The sequence below is a fragment of the Spermophilus citellus genome (genome assembly GCF_964194105.1).
Source record: "Spermophilus citellus genome assembly, chromosome: 11".
NCBI lineage: Eukaryota > Metazoa > Chordata > Mammalia > Rodentia > Sciuridae > Spermophilus > Spermophilus citellus.
In genome coordinates, this window is record NC_138192.1 from 102,646,802 (window position 1) to 102,670,237 (window position 23,436).

Here is a 23,436-nt window from a genome sequence, read left to right on the forward strand (position 1 = left end):
CCCACCCCCAAGGCTCAGAATACTGTTTCTAAAATGCAAATTTGTTTTTCCATTGCTAAAATCCCTCCACCATTCCATCTCCTTTAGTATAAAGTTTAAACCCCTCAGGTTCTCAAACAAAATCTTCCTAACCTGGCCAGCCTAGTCTCCAGCTTCATCTCTCAAAACTTCTCACCATGAAACCTAAATCACCTGGCCACACCTAAAAGGCTTTTTATATGTCATTCCTTTTGACTAGAATATAGCTGTTTGTTCGTTTGCTGGGGATGTCAAAACAAAATTCCACAGACTGAGAGGCTTAAACAACAGAACTTTATTTTCCTACAATTCTGGAGGGTAGAGTCCAAGGTTAGTGTGTTAGCCTGAGGCCTGTTTCCTTGGTCTTCTTGACATATCCTCACAGGGTCTTTTCCTCTATGCAGGCGCATCTCTGGTAAATTTTTGTGTCCAAATTTCTATCTCTTATAAGGACACCTGTCAGATTGAATTAGAGGCCACCCTAAAAGGCCTCAGTTTAATTCAATCACTTCAAAAGCCCTATCCCAAAAGTGTTTTATTTTGAGGTTATGAGGCTTAGGGCTTCAACATGAAAAGTTTGGAATGACACAGTTTAGCTCAAATAAAACTTACCCCCTTTCTTTGCCAAGGCTAATTTTAATTTGTTTTCTCAGGATTGGCCCAAGCCTTCTCACTCCAGGCTGATTTCAGTGCTCTTTCTTTGTGTTCCTGTAGGACCTCTGTACACTTCTCAACACATTATCTTAATTGTGTCTCCCTCTTCAGATTGTATACCTTAACAACAAAGACTATGTCCTAGCATCTAGGACAGTGAACCACAGAAAGAATTTAATAAAGATTTGATTAACAGGAAGGAGAGGAAAAGAATATGGACCTTGAAGTAAGGGAAGCATGGGTTCAAATCCTGGCTCTGTTCATTTACTTTGTAACAAAATCATTTAATGCTGAATTTGCATTCTAAAAAGGTAGCTGCACAAATATATGATTTAATCACAATAAAAATACCATTATTAGGTTGGTAATAGATACTCGAATATTAAAGATTTGATCTTGTCTGGTTTGACACCCAGTTTTACCACTCAGTAAATTACCTTGGGTATGTTACTATTCCCTTTGCTTTAGTTGCCTGTCTATATAAAAAAAAAAATTTCATGGTGCTAACATGAGGATAAGTTAATGTAGGTAAGACTTTTAGTACATATCACATAGTAAGTCTACAAATGTTTCCTATTATTATTATAAGAACACTTCAGGTCTGAACAGAAATGACAGAAAACCATGAATAATTTAGCTCCTTTCATGACTAACTCATTTAAATGTGACGATTACCTTAATGCCTCAGGTTTCTTTTCAACCAAATAGGACAAACTAAAGAGGATCAAAAGTCAGTGCTGATGATGTTTAAAAAAACAAAACAAAAATTCAAAATGAACATGAAATAACACACTATCATCTGCCTCATTCCTTATATAGGTATTTAACATATTTGGGGCATTGAAATAAAAATTTTTCTACTATTTGTGACTATATACGTTAATCATTCACAGTGGAGAATAACACTTCTTGGCTTATAATTTGAACTGTAGAACCATAAAACCTATGAACTGGAAAGGACCTTTGAGATAAAAGTCCAATTCTATAATTTCTTACAAAAATAGATTGAAGTATATTTGGAATGAGTTTTTAGGGTCTTAATGGGAGGGATGGAAATTGTAAGCAAAGGAAAAAATTTGTTCAAAAGTACCAAAGCAAGGGCCAGATGTGTTGAAACCAGTATTAGGAAATAATACCCCAAACTCCTTTTTAGCCAGTCTTTAAGATCTGTAATTTCTGAAGTAGGTAAGTTACCTGATCTATAACTTTGAAACAAAGCAGATCTAGATTTAAATCTCTAGTTGTTACATAAGCAAAGCCTGATTACTGCAACAGGTTTGTTAAGTGATTAAGTTAGCTATGTATATAGAGCTCATAACTGGCGTGCCTGGCAGATTACAAGTACTCAAATACTGACTCTTTCCTACCTCTTCCATCATATGAACAAAATTTGTAAGATTTATAAAAAATTCTTTCACATACTATGTGCCTGCTAAATGTCTGAGACTTGTTGGACATTACTTAATTTTAAAAATAGAAAACTGGAATAACTGTTGCTATGATAGTGTCTTCATCTCTGCCCTTCCTCACCACCAAATGCCCTTCACCATTTGTTAAGTGCCCTTCACCACCATTACCATGCAATTTGGAGATAACTGTAGCTCAGACTTACAAGGCAACAGCAAAGATTTGAAGGTCATGAAAAAATTTACTTAGAGAGCTCTAGAACTGGAAGAGTCTGTTTCACTTTGTTCTTATGGTCCATTTCAGCTTGATGAATTTCCAATGAAAAGTTACTATTTTGCCAGCAAAGAAACAGTAGATGTAAGTAAAAGCTGTATGAGCATGTAACTACTGCCATGACAATTTTTTTTAACTGTTTAGATTATTTTTATGCTGGTACTAAAAAGGACAATGCCAATATCCATTATTCACGCTTAAAATTATAGCCAACCATTTCTTTTTAATGTGGCGTCTGGCTTCAAATCAATTGCAAAGAAAAGCCCAACACAACTCAGAAAGTGCTCTTTCCAATATCCTCTCCTCCCGTTTGCATCACAGATGGCCACCGAGGCTTAAGGTTTAATGTCCAGACACTAAAGCCACTCATCCTAAAAGACAGAGCTCCAGATGGATGCTGTCCGGCAGAGGATAAGAGGCTGCCAATCCTCAGAGCGGCAGCTGGGGTAAATCCCGAGGCCAGAGCCACCATCACTTCGCACCTACACTTCGGAAACAGTCTCCTTCCCACCTCGGGGGAGGACCCGGCGTGCACCCAGCACTCCCAGTACCCAGCCTCGGAACCCGGTGTCCGCGCGCGACCTCCGAGAACTGAAGGGGCGCGGGGCGGGGTGGCTCCTCCGCCTTCCGGCGAAGTTGGCAAGGGCAAATTCGAGTCGCGCGCGGGAAGGTTACTCACTGGAATGGCCCGGCGTCTGTCGTCCTCCGCCCCCAATACCTCAGGAAAAAGCCCCAGAAGCGGCGGCAGCCTGAGAGCAGCAGCCCAAGCTGCCGCCGCAGCCAGTAACCACTCGGGCGTGGCAGGGAAGGGCGGGCGACTTCACATCATCACTCGGCGACCTCGATTCTGCAGTGACGCTGGGTCAATGACAGTCCCCTCACAACAAGGGAAGCTCCAAGGAGACCCACTCTCCCAGCAGCCTCCACAGCCCCCACGCACGACCTACTGGGAACTGTAGTTTCCTGTTCGCCCCGCCCCCTGCACGGAGGCCCCGCCCCCCACCTCCTTGTTGCCGGGCCCAGGGGCAAGAGGCGGGGCGGCGGGCCGGACCGGGACCTGGGCAGGGGTGGGGCGGATCCTGTCCGGGCCGGTTGCCTGGCTCTGGGACAGAGTTCCAGGCTGACGGTCTCCTGTCGCTGTTGTGCCGCACTCTGTGCTCTTTGGCCCGCGCTGGGAGCGGGCCTAGCGCTCTCCCTTCGCCCCTCTGCGAGCTGGGCTCCCGGATTCTGGGGCTCCTGCCCGCCCTGGCCCCGCACAGCAGGCAACCTGAAGAGTCACTGGCCGTGGTCGCCGCTAGGGTAATAAGGGGAGGGGAATGACTTGGGGTCTGTGGGTGAGGAGAGGGAGTGCGGCTGGGTCCACTCACGCCCCGGGAAGCCAGGGGCTAGAACCGGCCGCCCACTTGGAACCCGGGCTGGAGTGTGGCTCAGCGAGCGGCCCCTGCGCCCGCGCGGCAGCGGCTCTGCGGGAATCCTTGGGCCGCGAGTTCCAGCGCGTGCGGTGGTCCAGGCTCCTGAGTGCGGGTGGTCTGGTACCACGAAGGGTTGACAGCGCCAGGTACGCAGGCAGGAGCCACCAGTGGTTCCTCTTCCCCAGCTCTCACCTTTAGCCGCGCTCACGGGTCTGGCGAATTTCCAAACGGAAGACACTGGACCTGGCTCGATCTGTCTGCAGGTCTAGGAAGGAAACTAACAAAATTAAATGCTCTGGGGTCGCTTTGTCCTCAGCATTTAAGTTTAGCGTTGTTTTCTCCTCGTAGGTTTGTTGTGTCAATACCTATTTCCTCAAAACTTGGTCAGGATATGACACACGGCGCCTACCTAGCACGGAGCCTGGCACACAGTAGGCACTCACTAAACACTTGTTGAAAGCATGAGTCATGATACTAAGTTTGGAAAATTCTACCGAGCTGTGCGTCGCTCTAATCTATGTTTATATGGGTTCCCAAGATCACTTTGAAAATTACAGTATTTTCGAAGCTCAACAAAGAGTTAAAGCAGTTTTTTTTTTCTTTCTTTTTGTTTTGTTTGTATTCCCTATGGTGTTGCCTCATTGCATTGGATGCCTAAATTAACTCAGAACCCGAGTTCTGTAAATAGATTTGCCCTTTGTTTCCACTAAAAGTGTTCAACTTTCAGATTAAAGCCTTAGGATGAACCATTCAGTTATGGAACATATTATTTATAAAGCTTTATTGTAATTAGCTTCTAGATTCATGTGCAAGGGGCTGTACTGAAATGGTCATGAAAACCTTCATAAATATAAGCCTTTTAAGTATGAGTTTTTAAAAAAGGATTTATATTCATAACTAGTGAAAGAGCATGCCCAATAAAATTGACAGCAAATCTTTTGCCCCACTCCTTTGCCAGGTGCAGCTGCTGCCTTGACCTCAAAATGTCTTGTAAAATTATCTCTTAATAGTCTGGTGTATCTAAGGCAAAGCCTGTAGGATTAAACCACCCCACAGGGACAATCCTTTTAGAACTAACAATTCTCACAGATTTTCTTGTGGATTTTTCTGAAAAATAAATGATGTCATGGACTTTCAAACTGTTTAAGACAACAAAATCAGTAACAACTTGGCAGCTATTAAGTGAAAAAAACAGGATTCAAAATCATGGTATCCAGAAAATTCAATTCATCATGATATCCCTAAACTTTCTGTTTATGGGAAAAAACTACTCCAAGTAGTCAGGTCCTTGTCTGTCTTGATTAACCCTGGATGTCCCCAGTGTCCCACACAGTACCTGACCCATTATACATGTGTGGAATGAATACTTAGCTGTTACCAGTAACAATGCATTGACTTTGTGTGTTTGATTCATTTACTTGAATGTCTCCTTGGAACAGATTATTAGAAGTGGGAATTTTACTGGGTCACAAAGTATGAATATTTTCATGGTTATCAAACCATTGCCAACTTGCTTTCCAAATAAGCCTTAGCATTTTGTACTGCCATCATTGCATCTTTCAGAGGATCAGCTCTATCTTGTGTACAGTGTTTGGTAGTTATGAGCACTTGCAGATGAAGTATCCCATTTGATCTCAGTCATCCTGGAGGGTAGGGAGGACAGGCATTGCTTTTCCCTTTTTGTAGTACAGGAAACTCTAGTGCCTTAATTGATAGTAATGCCTGGCTGGCAATGAAATAATCATCATCTTTCAGGTTCTTCTTCCTCCTTTTCTTTGCTTTTGGTTAATAGTGAACATCCTGAGTAAATTCACTTCTTCCTTTAGCAATAAAATTGGATACTATTCTATAATAGTTATGGTCTATAAACTCTTACTTTTCTCATTTTGCTCAGATATTTGTAGATGCCTTCGTGAAATTTGTGGACTTGAGTACAATTTAAATGAAAGAAATGACATTGTTTAGAAATAAGGGAGCACCAAGTGCTAGCAAGCTTAGAACATGGCTCTCTTTTTTTATTAGTAGAAGTCTGGTGCTTTTGTATCTCCCTGAATCCAAAGATGTTACCAAGTAAAAATTCTCATTTGTTGCCAGGCACAGTGGTGCACGCCTGTGATCCCAGTGGCCCCCGGATGCTAAGACAGGAAGATCACAAGTTTAGAGCCAGCCTCTGCAACAGCGAGGCTCTAAGCTCAGTGAGACTCTGTCTCTAAATAAAACACAAAATATAGGGCCGGGGATGTGGCTCAGTGGCCAAGTGCCCCTGAGTTCAATCCCTAGTACCCCCTAGCCCCCCAAAAAAGATAAAAAGAAAAAAATTTCTCATCTGTTGCAGAATTTCACAGAGTATTGAGATTAATATTTTATTAGTGAAAATGGATAGGAATATTTGCATAATAATATATATATTTGATATCAACAAATTTTAAGAATAGAATTAAAACTAAAAATTATAAGGTAAAACAATTTCTTACAAAAAATGTCATTTTTACATAAAAACAACAAAAAAAATGCCTTTCTCCTTTTTTAAAACATGGTAACAAGAAAACATTGTTTCTTCATCTGTTACTAATTCTAATTCTTTCCCAGATTTGGTTTTCAGGGACCCCATATGATTCAATAGGTTAATCCAATCAGAAAGTTTTGGAAAGTCTCAAAGTTTGCTAATAAATAAAAATATTGGAAATTCTTGGAGTTTGTTGTAAATGGGCCCATGTATATTGAGTCCAAAATTGTAAAGTGAATCCAAAATTGCATTTCTACATTGCTTTCATGTTTGCCCAGGATTCTTTCAAAAACCAGTACAGAGAAGATAGGAGAGATGCAAATATACTGAATATACCGAAGTTTCAGAAATATTCACAACCTCCCTTCAACTTCACTCTACCTTTCTGTGGTGATCCCAAATAGTGTTCAGTAAAAGGAAATGCTCTTTAAAGATATTTGTCAGTAATGTCTCTAGTTCTGTGTCAAGGAATAGCTGCCTACATATTGAAGGAGTTTATGACAACTAGTTTTTCAAGGAACTTTTATATATAAATCTAAATTATTTGGCTTTTGTTTTTTTTTTTTAGTAGGATATTTCTGCATCTCGAAAGGAAGATAAATCAAAACTCTTCTTTGAAATAGATGGATTTTTGTCATTTTCTGTGAACTAAAGCGATTCAATGTCTCTTTTGGTAAGTTTTTATTAACATGATCTAACTTGGTGTCATGAGCAGTCAGATGTTTGTGCAGAGCCATAACAGAAGGCATATATTCTGATGGAGTACACTATGTTCTAAGGTGTTTTTACCTGAATGACTTGTGGTTTTGAGAAATGAATTATTAGTGAGTTTTTGTCTTTTCTGAAAAGAGCTTCTCCTATATATTTTTTATATACTCCTTATCCTCATCCCTTTATCCCGTGTCCAGTTTTTCTTACATATATGTTTTACTTTGTTAGTTCCATCCAGTTAATTATGCCTCATCCTTTAAATCTTTCAAAAATCCCTTCTAAAATTTTCATCTGAATAAAGGCAAGCAAGGTAGTGTTAAAAGTAAGCTCTTTGACTTAAACAGACAAAAACATTTGGATCAATATATAATAATGAGGTATAGATGCCTCCTTGTTTTCTGCTTATATTAGATCCATGATATCCACTTTAGATTAAATATCTTGAGGACTTTTACTTTGTTTTATATAAAGTATAATGTTTGAACAGGGAATTTTTTGGCATTTTTAAAATTTTTATTTGTTCTAATTAGCTATACTTGACAATAGGATGCATTTTGACACATCATACATAAATGGAGTATAACTTGAACAGGGAATTTTTTTATATTAAGACAATAATCTTAGTCTTTAAAATTGTGAGAGAGAGCATCATCCTAATTTGAATTTGCCAAGAATGGAGCCAGGGTTCAAACTCATATCTGCTAATTTACTCCATTCCATTAGTCACCAGGGCTGATAGGCAGAACTATGAAGTTAGAATACTATATAATTATTTATGTGCAAAAATGCATAAGTCATTTACTTTAAATTTATATCTTCAGAAGTGCATTGAAGTGAAATACCTCATTCTCTAAAGCAGGGATCAGCAAACTTGTCTATAAAGTCCAAACATTATTTACACACCTTGTTGTCTCTGTTACTACTGCTTTTCTGCCTTTGTAGCAGAGAAGCAGCCATATCATAGGCATTGTTAATGAATAAAAGTGAATGATTGTTCCAATAAGACTTTATTCTCAAAACGGCCATGAACCAGATTTGGCACATGGAACCTATTTCGCTGATCCCTGCTTTAAAGGATTACTTAAGATTGGTAATTTTCTATCAGTTTGTAAGTTGGAGAAGATAGAAAAGACTGTTTATGTTAGTTCCTCCATTTGATAGATGAAGATTCTGAGCTGCAGAGACTGAATTCAACTTAAAATAATCAATAAACTAGGTAAACTGCAGAAATGACTAGTTTGATTATCTAGAAATGCTGACATATCTTAAAAGAACTTTGGTTACTTTTAAGTAACTTACTACAAAATATTAAGTAGGCATGGATGGACTTTAAAAGACTCATTTGATATTATACTCTAATGTTCATATAAATATGAATGTTGATGAGATGCTTGAAAATAATTTATTATAAAAGTCTCTCGTGCAATGTGTTTATGCTTTTCTTTTGATATACTTTTTTCTTAAATGGTATAAGATCAGCTGTACCCACTAATTGATGAGGTGATAGATAACATGCAGATGTTAAATTTCTTTTAATAATACATGATAGAATCATGGGTTAACATGCAAGAAAACATAATTGTGATAATAGAAGTAAGTCTCTTTTAATTTGCTTTGAGACATGCTTGTCACCTTAAGAAAAAAAATTGGTTTCCAATACACTTAATATGTGATTTAATGTTATAAACATGATCCTTATACTGAAGAAGAAAAATGAGGATCAAAATTAAAATTATTATAATGAATACAGCAGAATAATTTTTAGCTAAATATTCAGAAATTCATCAAAAGTGCCCAAAGAATCAAAAGTTAACACCAGCATTTAAAATTAATTAATGTTATCACCTCAAGAAAAGAGAGGGCAAGGATCAGAGATAGCACCTTTTAACAGATATAAAGTTTGCCTTCTGCACAACTAGCTATTCCTTCCTTCTCCCCCCATACTGAGGACCTCCATGGTATGGATCCTGGCTTCAAGTCCGGGCTGTTCTTTCTCTCTGTTCCCCTCCTCATTTCAAGACCTTTTTTATCCATATGCCACTCCTGCTTATCCTGCACCATACTTTTAACTTAATGTATTTTTGACTTCCAGGATTGTTTCTGTACTTCACGAACACGAGTTGAATCACTCAGACCTGAAAAACAATCTGAAAGCAGTATCCATCAATACGTGGTAAGAAAATCGTTGAATATAATTAATGCTCATCCTTTGCTTTTCTGTAATATCATTCAATCCTCAACTCTTACAGCTCTTTTTCTTTGCAATGTCTTTTACTGTTTCTTACTCCTCTCCTGCTACTATAATTGACCTCCTCTCTTCCTAGACCAGCTCTCCCTGAAGCAGCCTCACTTATCAGTTGCTCAAGTTTCAGATTGTCCTGGTGCTAAGTCAGGTGTCCTGAAGAGACACTGGCATCAAACAGAACTGATGATTCTTAGATTTTTACTCTTTCCTGGGAACCAAATGTGTCTATAGAATATGTCCAGTTATATTTGTCAAAGGAATCTCTGCTGAATTTGATTAAAACCTTAATCCTTTTTCAAACCTCACTAACCCATTGTATTTCCTTTTTTAGTTACTGAAAACCCATCCATTAAGTTATCTTTAAGTTATCTACTAAGTCATCTTCTTAGTCATTTACTTCTTAGTCATTTACCCCATATGTATTTAGATCCCGCATTTTAGGAGTCTGTCCATGAAAGTTCTTGAGTCCGTGCCCAACTTAACGGAGCACTGCTTCTACTCAAGTCTCATCATCTCCCACCTGGCCTATTACAGGTAGACTCATTGCCTGAGTCTCCAAGACACACACGTGATCTTCTCCCACATCAGTATTCTACCAAGATAGGCCTGCTTGTTTCATTTTGCAGTTTGAAAACTTCCATTGACTTCCTAAAACCTGTAGGACAAAATCTAAACTTCTTAACATGTTAATGTACTCTCAATGGTATGGAATATGTCTAGTTTTTGAGTTTTGTTTCTTGTTAGTGAATCTTAGCTCACACTCATCTTTCTGCTTGAAATGCCCTTTTTTTTTCTCCCCTAGAAATTCCTTCTTATCTATAAAGAATTGGTCAAATAGTTTGATCTGTGACATCTTTTCCATTATACTTTCATCTACCATAGACATTCTCATAATAGTATTTTATCTCACAATGGTTGATGTGTATGTCTCTTCAACCATAATGTGATACTTATAAAAGAAGCATCCTGTCTTATTCATCTTTATCTCCCTTTGGCAGTGTGTGATATATCAAATAATATTTAAAGTAACATGCTTGGTAATAAATATTTATCTGGGATCTTTTCCTCCTTTTAATCCTTAATTTAGGCTGCAGTTTTTACTACAAAATGGAACATGTCTTACTAAGTTTGCTATAAAATTAGGTAATTCCATTTGCTCCTGCTTATAATGTATCCCCCTTTTATCTTGAACTGTCTTCATTTTTGTCATTTCACTTTTTAGGCACTAGTACTCTAAAGCCTTCTAGGTGCTTGCCTTCTGGTACAGTAGGAGATAGTGTCCAATCCAAGATTTGTGGCCAAGGTAATTCAGAGTCACCTGACTGTTGTGTCCTGCTGTTACCAAGACAGGAACTTAGAACTCAGGAAACTTCCATGGTGAAATACTTCAAACTTCCAAAATAGAACTACTTTATATTTTAAGGAGTGCTCTGTTATTGGAGTTAGACCAAAGTCTTAAGGAAGCAGAGGTATAATCTGTCTGAAGTCCCTAGTAGAGAAACTAAACTGGAGAAGTTATGTAACATATAAATTGACACCAGCTGGAAACTGGTGCCTGATGATTAGAATAAGCTTCTGGGGCCCTCCTTGAGTTACACTTCAAAACACTACCTGTGATCTTCTATTTGTGTGATGTGTAATTCTTCATTAACATGGATCCTAAATACAGGATGACATGTTAGCTTAAAAGATCATGTTTCCAGAATAGTCTTTAGTTTTCCAAATGATTTATGTTCTTTTATCACTTTGGAAACCTCTATGCCTATTTTTTTACAAAGCCCATTTTCTTTAATTAGCCTTTACAAATGAAAGGCTATGATGACTGAGTTGAAATGCTGCTATTTAAAATAATGTGATTTTAGCTGGGCACAGTGGCACATGCCTATAATCCCAGAGGCTTGGGAGGCTGAGGCAGGAGGATTTCAAGTTCAAAGCCAGCCTCAGCAATTTTGTGAGGCCCTAAGCAACTCAATGTAACCCTGTCTCTAAATAAAATATAAGAAAGGGCTGGGGTTGTGGCTTAGTGGTTGAGTGCCCCTGAGTTCAATCCCTGGTACCAAATAAATAAATAAATAAATAGGATTTTAGCAGTGTAATAATTCCTGAAAGGCCATCCAGTCCAATTTTCAACCCATTCAGGGAGTGTTCTCTGCAATATCATTGAGTTAGTTGTATAAATCCAGATTTTTAAAAAACTTCATCATAGGAAATAAAATAGAAAGATATGTTTCACCACAAGTAAAAGTCTAGCAGAATATTTCAAAAATATTTCACTAAGGGCCATTCGTGTCTTGGTTTTTAAACTGTGATTTGGGGTTTGTTCCTTAGTCTCTTAGGATCAGAAACTGGGTTTAGTCAGGAAATCTAGAGTAGATCCATAGAGGCAAGTTCATTAGACTGGTGTAAACCTAGTCTCCCACTGTCACAGGAAATGGTGCTCTTACATTGCATCATCAATCCATTCTTTCCTTAAAATTGTAAGAAAGACCAAAGAATAATTAAAGGCAGTATGGAGGTTTCAGATTACTTGGAATTCATATCACAGTACTTTTCTTTTGCTGTAAGCAGGCATTGGTATGCATCAGATATTTTCTGTTTCTATTTTTCCATTTGCTGAACTGTAGTTTTAATCTGTCACACAGTAACATGAGACCATTTTGTAAGTAATGAACTGTAAAGCCTCACTTCATTATGTTTCTAGCCTTCCTGGTGAGCTTATGGGTTGATATGACTTTAAAATTTTAAAAAATCATTATATGCTTTTTTATTTCTTATATTTTTTCTTTAAATCTGAGTTTATCTGAATACTACCTGTTCTTAGGAAACTCAATTGATTTCTTTAGATTTCTTTTCTCTTTTCATTGGGATTATTTCCAATTGCTTGGTAGAATTTCTCTACAATATTTCATTCCTCTTGGACAATATTCACCTTTTTCATCTTTAGACATGAGCTTGAAATTATTATTATTTTTTCTGTTCTCTTAAAAGTTTAAGGAACAAGGCTGGAAGTGTAGCTCAGTGGTAGAATGCTTGCTTTAGTAATGTGCAAAGCCCTGGGATTGATCCCCAGCATCCCCAAAAAAAGAAAAAGGAAGAAAAATTAGGGCTCCCTCTACCACTGTGTATAGAAGTGCATCTGTCACTTTCAGACTCCATTTCTTTCTTCTGATTAAAGAGTCAAGAATGTGAAAAGAAGTTAGCACAATTCCTAGCACATAGTAATGTTATTTTTTCCCCTTTGTCTGCTTCCCCACCCTGAAGGTAGTAACAAGATTCCTGCCACCTGCTGGTGCCAGTCAAGACTTCTAAGTGTTCTTTTTTTTTTTTTTTTTTTTTACCTTTATTTATTTTTTTTTTTTTTACATTTTTTTTATTGGTTGTTCACAACATTACAAAGCTCTTGACATATTATATTTCATACATTAGATTGACATGGGTTATCTAAGTGTTCTTTAGGGTCCTGATGTCCTTTAGAAGATCCTCATGGCTATCATATGACACCAGTGGTTTAGGCTTCTTCTTTCTCCTGTATGTGTGTTTATTTCAATGCCACTATATTTAGGTGCAAACCTGACCCTGACTTCAAAGCACCCCATGAGACCTGGTGGTCCTTCACTAGGGATGTACCCTATTCTCCCATCTCTTGACTTTTTTTTTTTCTTTTTTCTTTTTGACCTCCCTTTTGATTGATCTTATGAAAAACTTCTTTATCAATTTTAATAGGCAAATTGTTTCCTGTTAACAGCTGCTCTAGTAGAGCATGTACCTTGTAGGAGAAATGGATATAACTGGCAACTACTAGAGTAAAGAGCACAAGCATGAGATTTCCCTCACAGGTTGCTGCAGCTCTTCTGATGATACATTTATTAGATACCCTGAAGAATTATCAGGCATTCTCAGCAATTTCTAAAAATTTTATAATAAATTTCATTAAATAGTATTCCTGCTTATTTATAATTCTGCTTTTCCTGTCAACTTCCCCTTTATAGGTCAAGAGCTCCTCAACTCACATCAATTAGCAATTGGTAAATTCCTTTTAGATCTTAAAAATTTCTTCAGCACCTTTCAGTGCCTTCCTAATGAGTACCTATTTGAAAATACATCAGTATTTATATTGAGGAGGGGGAGCCTACTTGGGGAACTAACAAAAAATTTTACTTATTTTGTTTTCATCTTGTAAAAAAAAACACAGGTCAATGAGCCAACTGTTTCCTGGTCGCCTCCATCTGCTAGAGCCCATGAAGTGATATGTTCCACCAATGTTTCTCACTATGAACTACAAGTAGAAATAGGTAATAATCCTGGATTTCACATAACTGACCCTTCATTGCTAGAAATAAAATTAATGACAAAAAACTATTTTAGAGGCAAATCTTTTTCTGTTGTAACCTGTAGCATAAAACTGGGTATTAATAATGTCAATCAAATATTGAATTAATTTTATATCTATCTCAAAATAATGACCCAGAATTTAAGATTACTGTCTAGAAGTTTTACGTTTCCATTGAAGTACATTCAGAGAAGGAAGACACAAATTCAAAAACTTATTATTTTTTTTCTTTATTGTGGGAAGCTTCTAGTTTTGTGGGTTTAATTTTATACTGAGTATGGATTAAAATCACATAATGTAAATTTTTTTGATACGGGGTTTTGTTGCCCAGTCTAGTCTCAAACTCCTAAACTCAAACAATCCTCCTACCTCCAGCATCCTGAGAATACAGGCGAATACCACGGTGTACAACTTACATCATGTAAATTTTCCCAGTCATAGACCTTTAACCAATTACTTTCTAATTTAAAATTTTATCCAAAATTCCATTTATAGTAGAAATATTTCTCAAGTGTGCAATAAAATGAGTATTCGTTTATAGCTTTCTATATATGAAATATTCTATATAACTCCGAACATTGAGAAATACCTTTTAAATCAGTGAGTGGTAGGTTCTGGGGATGCAAAGCCTCTGAAACACTTGAGGAGTTGTGTTAGTTGGCTTATGATTACTACAATCAAAAAATCCATCACTGTGACAACTTAAAGGGGGAAAAGTTTATTTTGGCTCATTGTTTCAGCAGTTCAGTCTATGGTGGTCTGTCTCCACTGACTCCCAAGATGAGGCAGAACATCATGGTGGAAGCCTGAGGTGGAGGAGCACTGCTCCATTTGTGATGGCCAGGAAGAAGAAAGAGAAAGGAGAGTGGGCTGCAGGGAAGATGAACCCTTCCAGAGCACCCACTCTGACCCTATGAGCTGCCTTCTCCAGCTGCACCCCACTTGCCTACAGTTACCACCCAGTTTGTCCTTTCAAACTAGGATGGACTGATTAGATTCTAGCGCTCTCACAATCCAATCATTTCACCTCCAAAATATTCCTATGCAGGAACTTTTGAGGGATACCTCATCTAAACCATAACATTTTATCCTCTGGCACCCAAAATCTCATGTACATCTCACAATGCAAAATGCACCTCTGGGAAGATGACGTTAGATAGTGCTGTTTCATGGTCTTGAGAGTACTACAGTAGAGGTATGTGCTAAATGTTCTGGGAGCAGAGAATATTGAGCATACAACCAAACCTCTAGGAGTCAAAGAAAAAAATCAGGAAAAGTTTGCTACATGTTCTAGTTAGTTTTTGTTGTTGTTGTAAACAGCAACAAACAATACTGGTAACTTATGCAAAAAGGGAATTCTTAAACAATACTGTTCAAGAACAGTACTCACAGAATTGTTGACTAGAGAAATAGGCTTGGAAGAATCCCAAAGGAGCTGAGTGAATAAGACGAGAGCCATGGACTAGGCAGCATGGTGCACTACTTAGTTGGGTATAGCTGCCACAGACATGGGGCCTCATTGCAATGAGTTCTGATAACCCCTACTTCTATGTCACTCCCTCTATCCTCCAGTTGGCCATGCATAGAGCACATGCCAGTGTCAAGGAGATCAAGGGAGAATAAGAATCTTACCTGATAGCAAATTTATCAGCATTAGAAAGGCAATTTATCAGCATCTGAAAGGCAATTCAGATGGTGCCAGTCTAAGAAAGGTAAAAATGCTTACCACAGTAAATGACTGCAGAAGGATGGTTGGAGAATGCTACATAGTTCCTCTGTAAATAGAAGTGGAAAGAAGAGTGGGCAGTGGTAGGAAATAAATCTGCAAAGGCATGTAGGGAACACATTGTGAAGGACTTTATAAGATATATTTAGAAGTTCAGACTGCTGGCCCCCACATCTTACCCACTTTCTTAAGAATTTAAGGCAGAAGTTTGGAATTTATCCTCTTAGTGCTAGAGAGACATTGTTGATAATGGCACTGGTAATGGTGGCATCTAACAGTCATTATGCTGAACAGTAATATGTGTTTTCTTCATTTAACCCTTTATCACTTTTGTTTTGCAGAGTCTCAGTAGCCTCAGCTATAATAGCTAGAGATTTCAAATCATTTATATATTATCTTATACAAATAGATAGATAAATAGATAGATAGATACATTTATAATAGCTAGAAATTTGAAACCAGATCTTTCTGACTGTGGGGTCTAAGCTTTCAACTGTTGCACCACAGTACCCTCCTACTGATAAAATGCCAACTTTAGAACAACTCTGGTAGTAGTTTGGAAGATACAGTAGATCAGTGATTCACAACCAGAAATATCATCCCTATTACCTGTATCTTTTACAAAATTGCAATGTCTGTATTCCATTACAGAGCCCTTAATCAATATTTCTAGGGAATGGGACCTAAGCATAGGCATTTTGAAGAAGTTCTCTCATAATTCTAGTACATGCCATGGCTGAGAATACAGGGAGTGGTATATATCCAGGGAGAGAGGAAAGACTTCAATTAAGGCAGGAAGTGGACTCTGGAGAGGAGAAGGTGAGCATAATTTCATTTCAGAGTTAAAACAGACAGATTTTGGTGACTGGATAGAAGGAGAGAACTGACATCGATCAGGTGCTTGTTAATAGGTGCACAGTGTCACACTTAAAAATGTACCACCAAAGGCTGGTGAGTATGCCAAACAACTGCAGGTCTCATACATTGTAGGAATGCGAAATAGTTCAGCCACTTTTGGAAACAGTTGGGCAACTTATAAATTTAAACATAATTTACTCCATGGCCCATCAGTTTGACCCTCAGGTATTTTGTCAAAGAGAGATGAAAGCCTATGTCTCCTTAAAGACCTGTGCAGGGGTGTTTTTGCCAGCTCTATTTCTAGCCACCAAAAATTGAAAGCAGCTCAAGTATCCACCAACCTGTGAATGGATAAATAAATTCTCCATGCATAACTCAGCAATAGAAAAATAACTACCGATATGACAGGTGAATCTCAAAACCATTATGCTGGGGGAAAGAAGCTAAACACAAAAGTTTACATCCTTTTTGATATCATTTAGATGACAAATAAAAATCAGATCAATAATTGTCAGGCCCTAGAAATAGAGTAGGAGGTAGCCAAATGACATTCTGTTTTTGTTTGTTTGTTTAAGAGATAAATTTTTTTTTAATATTTATTTTTCAGTTTTCGGTGGACACAACATCTTTATTTTTATGTGGTACTGAGGATCGAACCCAGCACCCCGTGCATGCCAGGCAAGCGCGTTACCGCTTGAGCCACATCCCCAGCCCTCCATTTTTTTTACTATATCACAACTTGCTAAAGTTACAATTTTAGCTGTTATAGTAGATATATAATGGTCTGGCATTATTTTAATTTGTATTTCCCTATCTCATATCTTTTCACTCACTTTTTGGACTTTCCCATATCTTATTTTGTGAATTGCCTGTTAATCTTCTGTCTTTTTTTTAATTAGACTGCTTGTCACCTTACAGAGTCATAGGAGTTCTTTATGTATTCTGAATGGAAGTTTTATCAGATATAAGTATTATTAATACTTTTAGTTAGTGGTTTGCCTTCTCACTTAATAATTTTTTTAAGAACAGGAGTTTCTAATTTTGATAAAGTACACAGTGTCAATTTTTTCTTTTTGTTGCTATCTTTAATTTTATGTCTTATTACAGAAAGAGGATTTGATAATTTTACTTCTGTCCATCTCGCACGGCATACTCCTACAGGAACACTGGTGACTATAAAAATTACAAATCTGGAAAACTGCACTGAAGAACGCCTAAAAGCTTTGCAGGTAACAGTAGGAAGAAAAGGACATACTTAATGGAATGTCTGTTTGAGGGGATAGATTTCTTTCCTCTTATCAACACGAAGTTACTGTATTGGAAAACACACTTGACAGCCAGATCCATTCTGTGAAAGAACAAATACATTCAAACTTTGGTAACAACTGTTAATTCCTTCAAGTGACTCTCGTATTAAAAAGTGCTATCCTCTATAAAATGGGAACCATGTATTTCATGGCATGGCTGTGAGATTTAGAGGGATGGAAGCAATAAGAACAGAGCTTAGTGTAAGAAGCTCCCTGGGTGTTTAGCTGCCACTACTGCTGCTCTCTTATAAGAAAAATAAAGGTTGTAAAAATGTCTTGTCTCTTGTATGTTTATCCTAGAAAGCAGTGATTCTATCCCATTTTTTCCGGCACCCCAATATTACAACTTATTGGACAGTTTTCACTGTGGGCAGCTGGCTTTGGGTTATTTCTCCATTTATGGCTTATGGTAAGAAAACTGGTATTAAATAAAATAAATCATTGTTTAGTCTGGATGCTATCATTACAAAGATGAATGAGATCTTAGATTTATTATTCATTGCTTTTAATTTATATATCTAATGACCAATTCTAGATTTTATGATATCTATATTTTATGATATATTTCTCTATCATGTTGACTTTCAGTCTTCAGAAAAAAGTATAATGGGTATGATGATCAATGAAACCAACATTAATTCTCTAAGAATTTTATGCCATTGCTCAAGCTATCTCTTCCCGTTTCAGAGAGCATCTGTAATTTTGCAGGAAAATAGTTTTCCCACCTATGCATACCATTCATGTTCACTGCACTGTGAACCAATTTCATGTTATTATAAATGTGTGTGTATGCCCTTCTCCCTCACCGGTGATTCTTGAGAGCAAGGAGCATTTATATTTTCTGTTTTGGGTCCCCCAAGTGCTCACATATTTATTCAAGACTTATTTATTCGAGTGTTGAATAAATAAGTGAATAAATTATATAGCTTGGATCTTTATAACAGCTTTTGTGAATTTCTTCTGGATTTAAAACATTACATATTACATACATATGCAATATGTATTTTTACTGGTAATAAAGAAAAATCATTAATTCTCTTTCCTAACTTTTTAGGTCATTAGAAAAAAACTGTGTATGTATGTGTGTGTTGCTGGGGATGGAACCATGCTAGGCAAGCACTCTACCACTAAGTTATATCCCCAGCCAAGAAAAAAGAGTCTTATAGATTCTTGAAGAAAACTCACTTTCACATGGGAAAGTAGTTAGGTTCCCAACTAACAGGTGTATGTGTGAGTTTATGGTTGAAAAGAACACTTTTTAAAACATAGATGGATTCCATTTATGTATGATGTGTCCAAATGAATTTACTGTCATATATAAATAATTAGAACAGATAAATACATTTAAAAAACATAGATGGGAGCAAAATCACTTTCAATGTTCATGTAAAGATGTCAGGGTTCTTTCAGGTTCAGCAAGTCAGCTCTTGAGGACCTACTTTCCTGAAGGAATGAGCGAAGCTTTAATAAGAAACATTCTCTTTGGAGCAGTGCGTGGGCTGAACTATCTGCACCAAAATGGCTGTATTCATAGGTATTTACTTATTTGCATTTTACAAAATGAAAGAGTTGAAAGACATCTTTTAGGAAAGAAAGTTGTTAGGAGGAAGTAAAAAAGAAGTTTAAAAAGAAAAAAGGGATGAGAAATATATGAACAAAAATTTAGGAAGGAAGGAGCCAGTGGATACTTACCTTTTATCCAACCATTTTGAGACCACATCATCTGTGCCACATGCTGTCCTTGGTGCTGCTGGAGCACCTGACCTAACAGAGCATGCAGTCTGAATCTCATGAGGGATATAAGAACCTGTATGTTCAGAGTATCAGTTGTAGGGAAAGGGGTCCTCATTAGCTGAGTTTTTTGTTGATTTCTCTTTTTTTTAAGCAAACAAAGAGTTTCTTTATCTGCTTTCCAGCTTTTATACACACACACATACACACACACACACATATATATATATCATTATCAAATTATAATTAATCCTTTCTTAATTTTTGAAATATCTTGCAGCACCCTGAGATTATCATATTAAGTATAAATTCTCATTACCAAACTGCAGTTTCAGAAGTAATTGACTGAGTGTGAAAAGCAGTGTTCTTTTAAGATATGCTGGGACTTTGTTTTGCTTTTTAATTAAGTTGCTTTTAAATAAGCTTGTTTTCTTATTGTTTTGTTTCAATTTCCTTGAAGCCTTTGACTTGTAATTTGTTTATTAGCAGCATTTTGTTAACTGAGGATTTCAAATGGTATATTCTAATTTACTGAAGTTTCCATATACCTTACCAGTGTCTTGGCTGACCTGCTTTCTTAGTGTCCAAATTCAGTGTTTGGGGGAAAAAAATAAGATTCTTTTATTATTTATCTGGCAAAGGGAATTTTTATACAAAATATCTTTATAAATGATGTTATATCATGAGAGACTGTTTTTAATGGATAGTATCACATTTAACCTTAAATTATAACCTTATCTCTTCAAATATTATTTGATATTTTGGACACTTTGGGTGTTTTTTGCAACAGCAACCTAAAATAGTGAAATTAATAACTTTATTCCATTCCTTATTTGAAAAAAAATTACCAGTTCCATACATGTAGCTGTCATTTGTATTTTTTCTTTGTTCTAGTGCTATATTAAGGAGGTGGAAGACTTCCTTAATTCCCTCAACATTTCATATGTAGAGCAGTGTATCACTGTTATTTTATAAAGGGTATTTAAGTTCCAAGGATAGATTCATTCTGACTAGACTTTTATTCTCTCTTTATGGGCCAGATTCCTAGTACTTAGGACTGTTTCTTTTTGTTCTAGGAGTTTTAAAGCCAGCCACATCCTCATTTCTGGTGATGGCCTAGTGACCCTCTCTGGCCTGTCCCACCTGCATAGTTTGGTTAAGCACGGACAGAGGCATAGGGCTGTGTTTGATTTCCCACAGTTCAGCACATCAGTGCAGCCGTGGCTGAGCCCAGAACTACTGAGACAGGTCAGGTGTGGCCGTGGCATTGGGTTGTCTGTGCGTCTCGAGTGTCTTCTGAGTTTGATTAAAGGACAGTTGCATCCTTATATTTGGATTGATGAATGGCCTACTACAAGACTTTCCCTCTTTCTTGTCAAAATTATGTTAGGAATTTTTAATCATAAGCCATACATTAGGTAGATCTTGATTTTGCGCTTACGGGTATTTTTTCCCACTGTCATTCACCATATTTTATCAAAAGAGCACATGTTTGTTAACTTTTTATTAATTTTTTTGCACTAAAGGACATCAAATTAATTGTATTCTCTAGGATTTACATGGATATAATGTGAAGTCAGATATTTACAGTATTGGGATAACAGCATGTGAATTAGCCAGTGGGCAAGTACCTTTCCAGGACATGCAGAGAACTCAGGTAAGTGCTACTAAAATTACTGAACTTCTTCCCTTTCATAGGTTCTCTTACACTGTAGATAATTTTTGTTAAACATATGTTTATTGTAGACTCTTAGGAACTTTATTGTTGTTATTGTTGTTTTAATATTTTGCCTGAAAAGGGTTGAAGGAAATTTTTGGGTTTTTTTAGATGCTGTTACAGAAACTGAAAGGTCCTCCATATAGCCCACTGGATATCAGTATTTTCCCACAATCAGACTCTAGAATGAAGAATTCCCGGTCAGGCATAGACTCTGGAATTGGAGAGAGTGTACTTGTCTCCAGCGGAACTCACACAGTCAATAGTGACCGACTGCACACGCCATCCTCAAAAACCTTCTCTCCTGCCTTCTTTAGCTTGGTACAGCTTTGTTTGCAGCAGGATCCTGAGAAAAGGTAATATTGGTTATCTATAAATAGCATAAAATATACATGTTGATTTCATATAGAAGATTTGTGATATTACCTTTCCTGTAAAATTCAAATCTTTTGATCAAAAAACTAGCCTAATATAGAAAATATCAATGCTGAGGACAACTTGAGATGAAAAGCAAATGAGAACATTGAATTAATAGCACGAGTTGGGCTCCAGTCTTAGTTGTACCATTTCCTAGCCAACTCACCTGTAAAAATCTGTTCCTTTTCCTGGACATTAATTAGTACATTTATGTTAAGACATTTTAGAAACCTCCAAACAGTATAAAAATATAAATTGCTGCTATTATACTAATATAAATTATTACTCTACATAGCTATATATTAGCATTAGTATTTTGGAAAGAAGATATGTTTAGTTATCTGTTTTTAGCCCCTTAGTGCCTCATATAGTTCCTTGTAAATAGTATGTGCACAATAAATGTTGAGTATAGATTAATTGACGGATACTTCTAGAATTAATGCTTCCCATTAGTCAAGATTGGAGCTAAGAATTTGGCTTTGGACATATATTCATTTTCTTTGTAATTTTTAGTTGGGTTTTATGGCTCTAAACCTAATTTCTAGTATATATCTTAAATCTACATTCTAATATGAGGTTCTGTTTTTTCAATAACTTTTTAAAAATTTCAGGCCATCAGCAAGCAGCTTATTGTCCCATGTATTCTTCAAACAGGTAAGCTGATCTGTTGTCCAGATATTTTTAAGTACTATTAAAAAGTCATTTCATTGGCTAAAGGAATACTTATGGTTGTCAAGAGTCTGACTAGTAACTTTCTTACAAAATAAAGCTAAAAACAAGAAAAAAAATTTTTGGTAATTTAATTACATATAGACTTTCTAAAAGATTCATATTCTGTAAAACAAAGTGAGTAAAAGCAAATTGGACTACCATCAGATGCTATTATATGTTCGGTGTATGTTTTCATTAGAGACATTTTCTTTTTCTGTATTGTCTAGAAATGATGAAAGGACAAAATAATTCTGATAAAAATCAGTTTACTTGGCTCTTTATTCTTTTTTTCAGATTATCAGTCAAAAGCATTTTTAGGGAAAATACCTAAGAACAATTTAAACACTTAAAACAGTTTCTTTGATGATTTTTTTTTATTGGTAACAGAACTGACATATTAAATTCATCTACCAACAGCCCTATTTTGGATTTCCTTAACAGATGAAAGAAGAAAGCCAGGATTCAATACTCTCACTACTGCCTCCTGCTTATAATAAGCCATCAGAAACAGTACCTCCTGTGTTGCCTTGGACTGAGCCAGAATGTGATTTTCCTAACGAAAAAGACTTGTACTGGGAATTTTAGGGCTACCAACTTATTTTATGTCCTGTATACTTGACACCTTCTCCTTGCTGCTTTTTCTTCTATATTGCTAGGTATAAATACCAGAATTATACTTGAAAATACAGTTGGTGCACTGGAGAATCTACCATTTAAAACCACTCTGCTCACAGGGGTATGAAGCCATAACCCCTCTATTTAGAGTGCTTTCACAACTCCAGGGAAACATCAGAATTAGCTACAGATAGTGTCATCTAATTTTCAGGTTTTTTCCCCAAGCTGTGACTAACTCTTCTCTTGATCTCCCAGTATAATTTTTGAGCCAGTTAGTTTTTTGACATTTTGCTGTCCTCAGAGGATAGTGCTTCCAAGTACATCTTTATCTTCCAAATTCTCCAGCCTTTTTGATCAGCTCTTGTTAGACCAAGGCTAGTCTATCTTGGCACTAAACCCTTATTTTGGGAAAGGGAAAATGTATATCCTATTCCTTTTTCTTCTGTTAAAACATATGGTAACATCACACTGAGCCTCACTCACTTTAAATGATTCACTTGAAACACATAGAGAAGATATAATTTGCTTTTTTAAAAAGGGGGGCTAAAGTGACACTTTTCTACCTATGTAAATTATAGATCCTAAATTCATGCACCCTGAGGGAGCTCAATAAAAATTTATTGAATCCAGCTTATGCTTTTATTTATTTTACATGTGTGGTTTGATAAAGTTGAAACAGATTTCAATTTGTTTAGTCAAGAAAAGCTGTGTCTCAAACTGATTTACATAACCTTATAGACTGGGGACAACCCAATGGAAGCAGAAGGCATTTTGGCCTTTGACATAATTATTGCTCCT

General features: G+C 36.8%; 2 protein-coding genes across 11 annotated transcripts in view; one reads left to right on the top strand and one right to left on the bottom strand.

Moving 5' to 3' along the window:
- TRAK2 (trafficking kinesin protein 2) overlaps positions 1 to 6,829 on the bottom strand; it is a 62,670-nt gene extending 55,841 nt beyond the window's left edge. For 3 of the 6 annotated variants that reach the window (XM_081261568.1, XM_081261570.1, XM_081261567.1), the window contains exon 1: positions 3,032 to 3,367. The gene's annotated coding sequence lies outside the window, so the exon portion shown is untranslated. Of the gene's footprint in view, positions 1 to 3,031; positions 3,369 to 3,956 lie in introns of those variants that run through there. The other 3 variants (XM_081261569.1, XM_081261571.1, XM_081261572.1) reach the window with 3 other exon arrangements.
- Positions 3,513 to 23,268, top strand: STRADB (STE20 related adaptor beta). Of its 5 annotated transcripts, none has more exons than XM_081261573.1 (12): positions 3,513 to 3,651; positions 6,839 to 6,943; positions 9,074 to 9,154; positions 13,419 to 13,518; positions 17,248 to 17,369; positions 17,748 to 17,856; positions 18,858 to 18,981; positions 20,255 to 20,426; positions 20,731 to 20,835; positions 21,007 to 21,251; positions 21,924 to 21,966; positions 22,465 to 23,268. In XM_081261573.1, exons 2-12 carry the CDS (start codon positions 6,932 to 6,934, stop codon positions 22,606 to 22,608), a joined length of 1,257 nt encoding a protein of 418 aa, XP_081117699.1. In that variant the 5' UTR covers positions 3,513 to 3,651; positions 6,839 to 6,931; the 3' UTR covers positions 22,609 to 23,268. The 5 variants fall into 5 exon arrangements, with proteins under 5 accessions (XP_081117699.1, XP_081117703.1, XP_081117701.1 ...); XM_081261577.1 differs by having other exon boundaries at positions 22,441 to 22,563; XM_081261575.1 differs by having other exon boundaries at positions 3,514 to 3,651; positions 6,842 to 6,943.
- Positions 23,269 to 23,436: the final 168 nt, after the last annotated feature.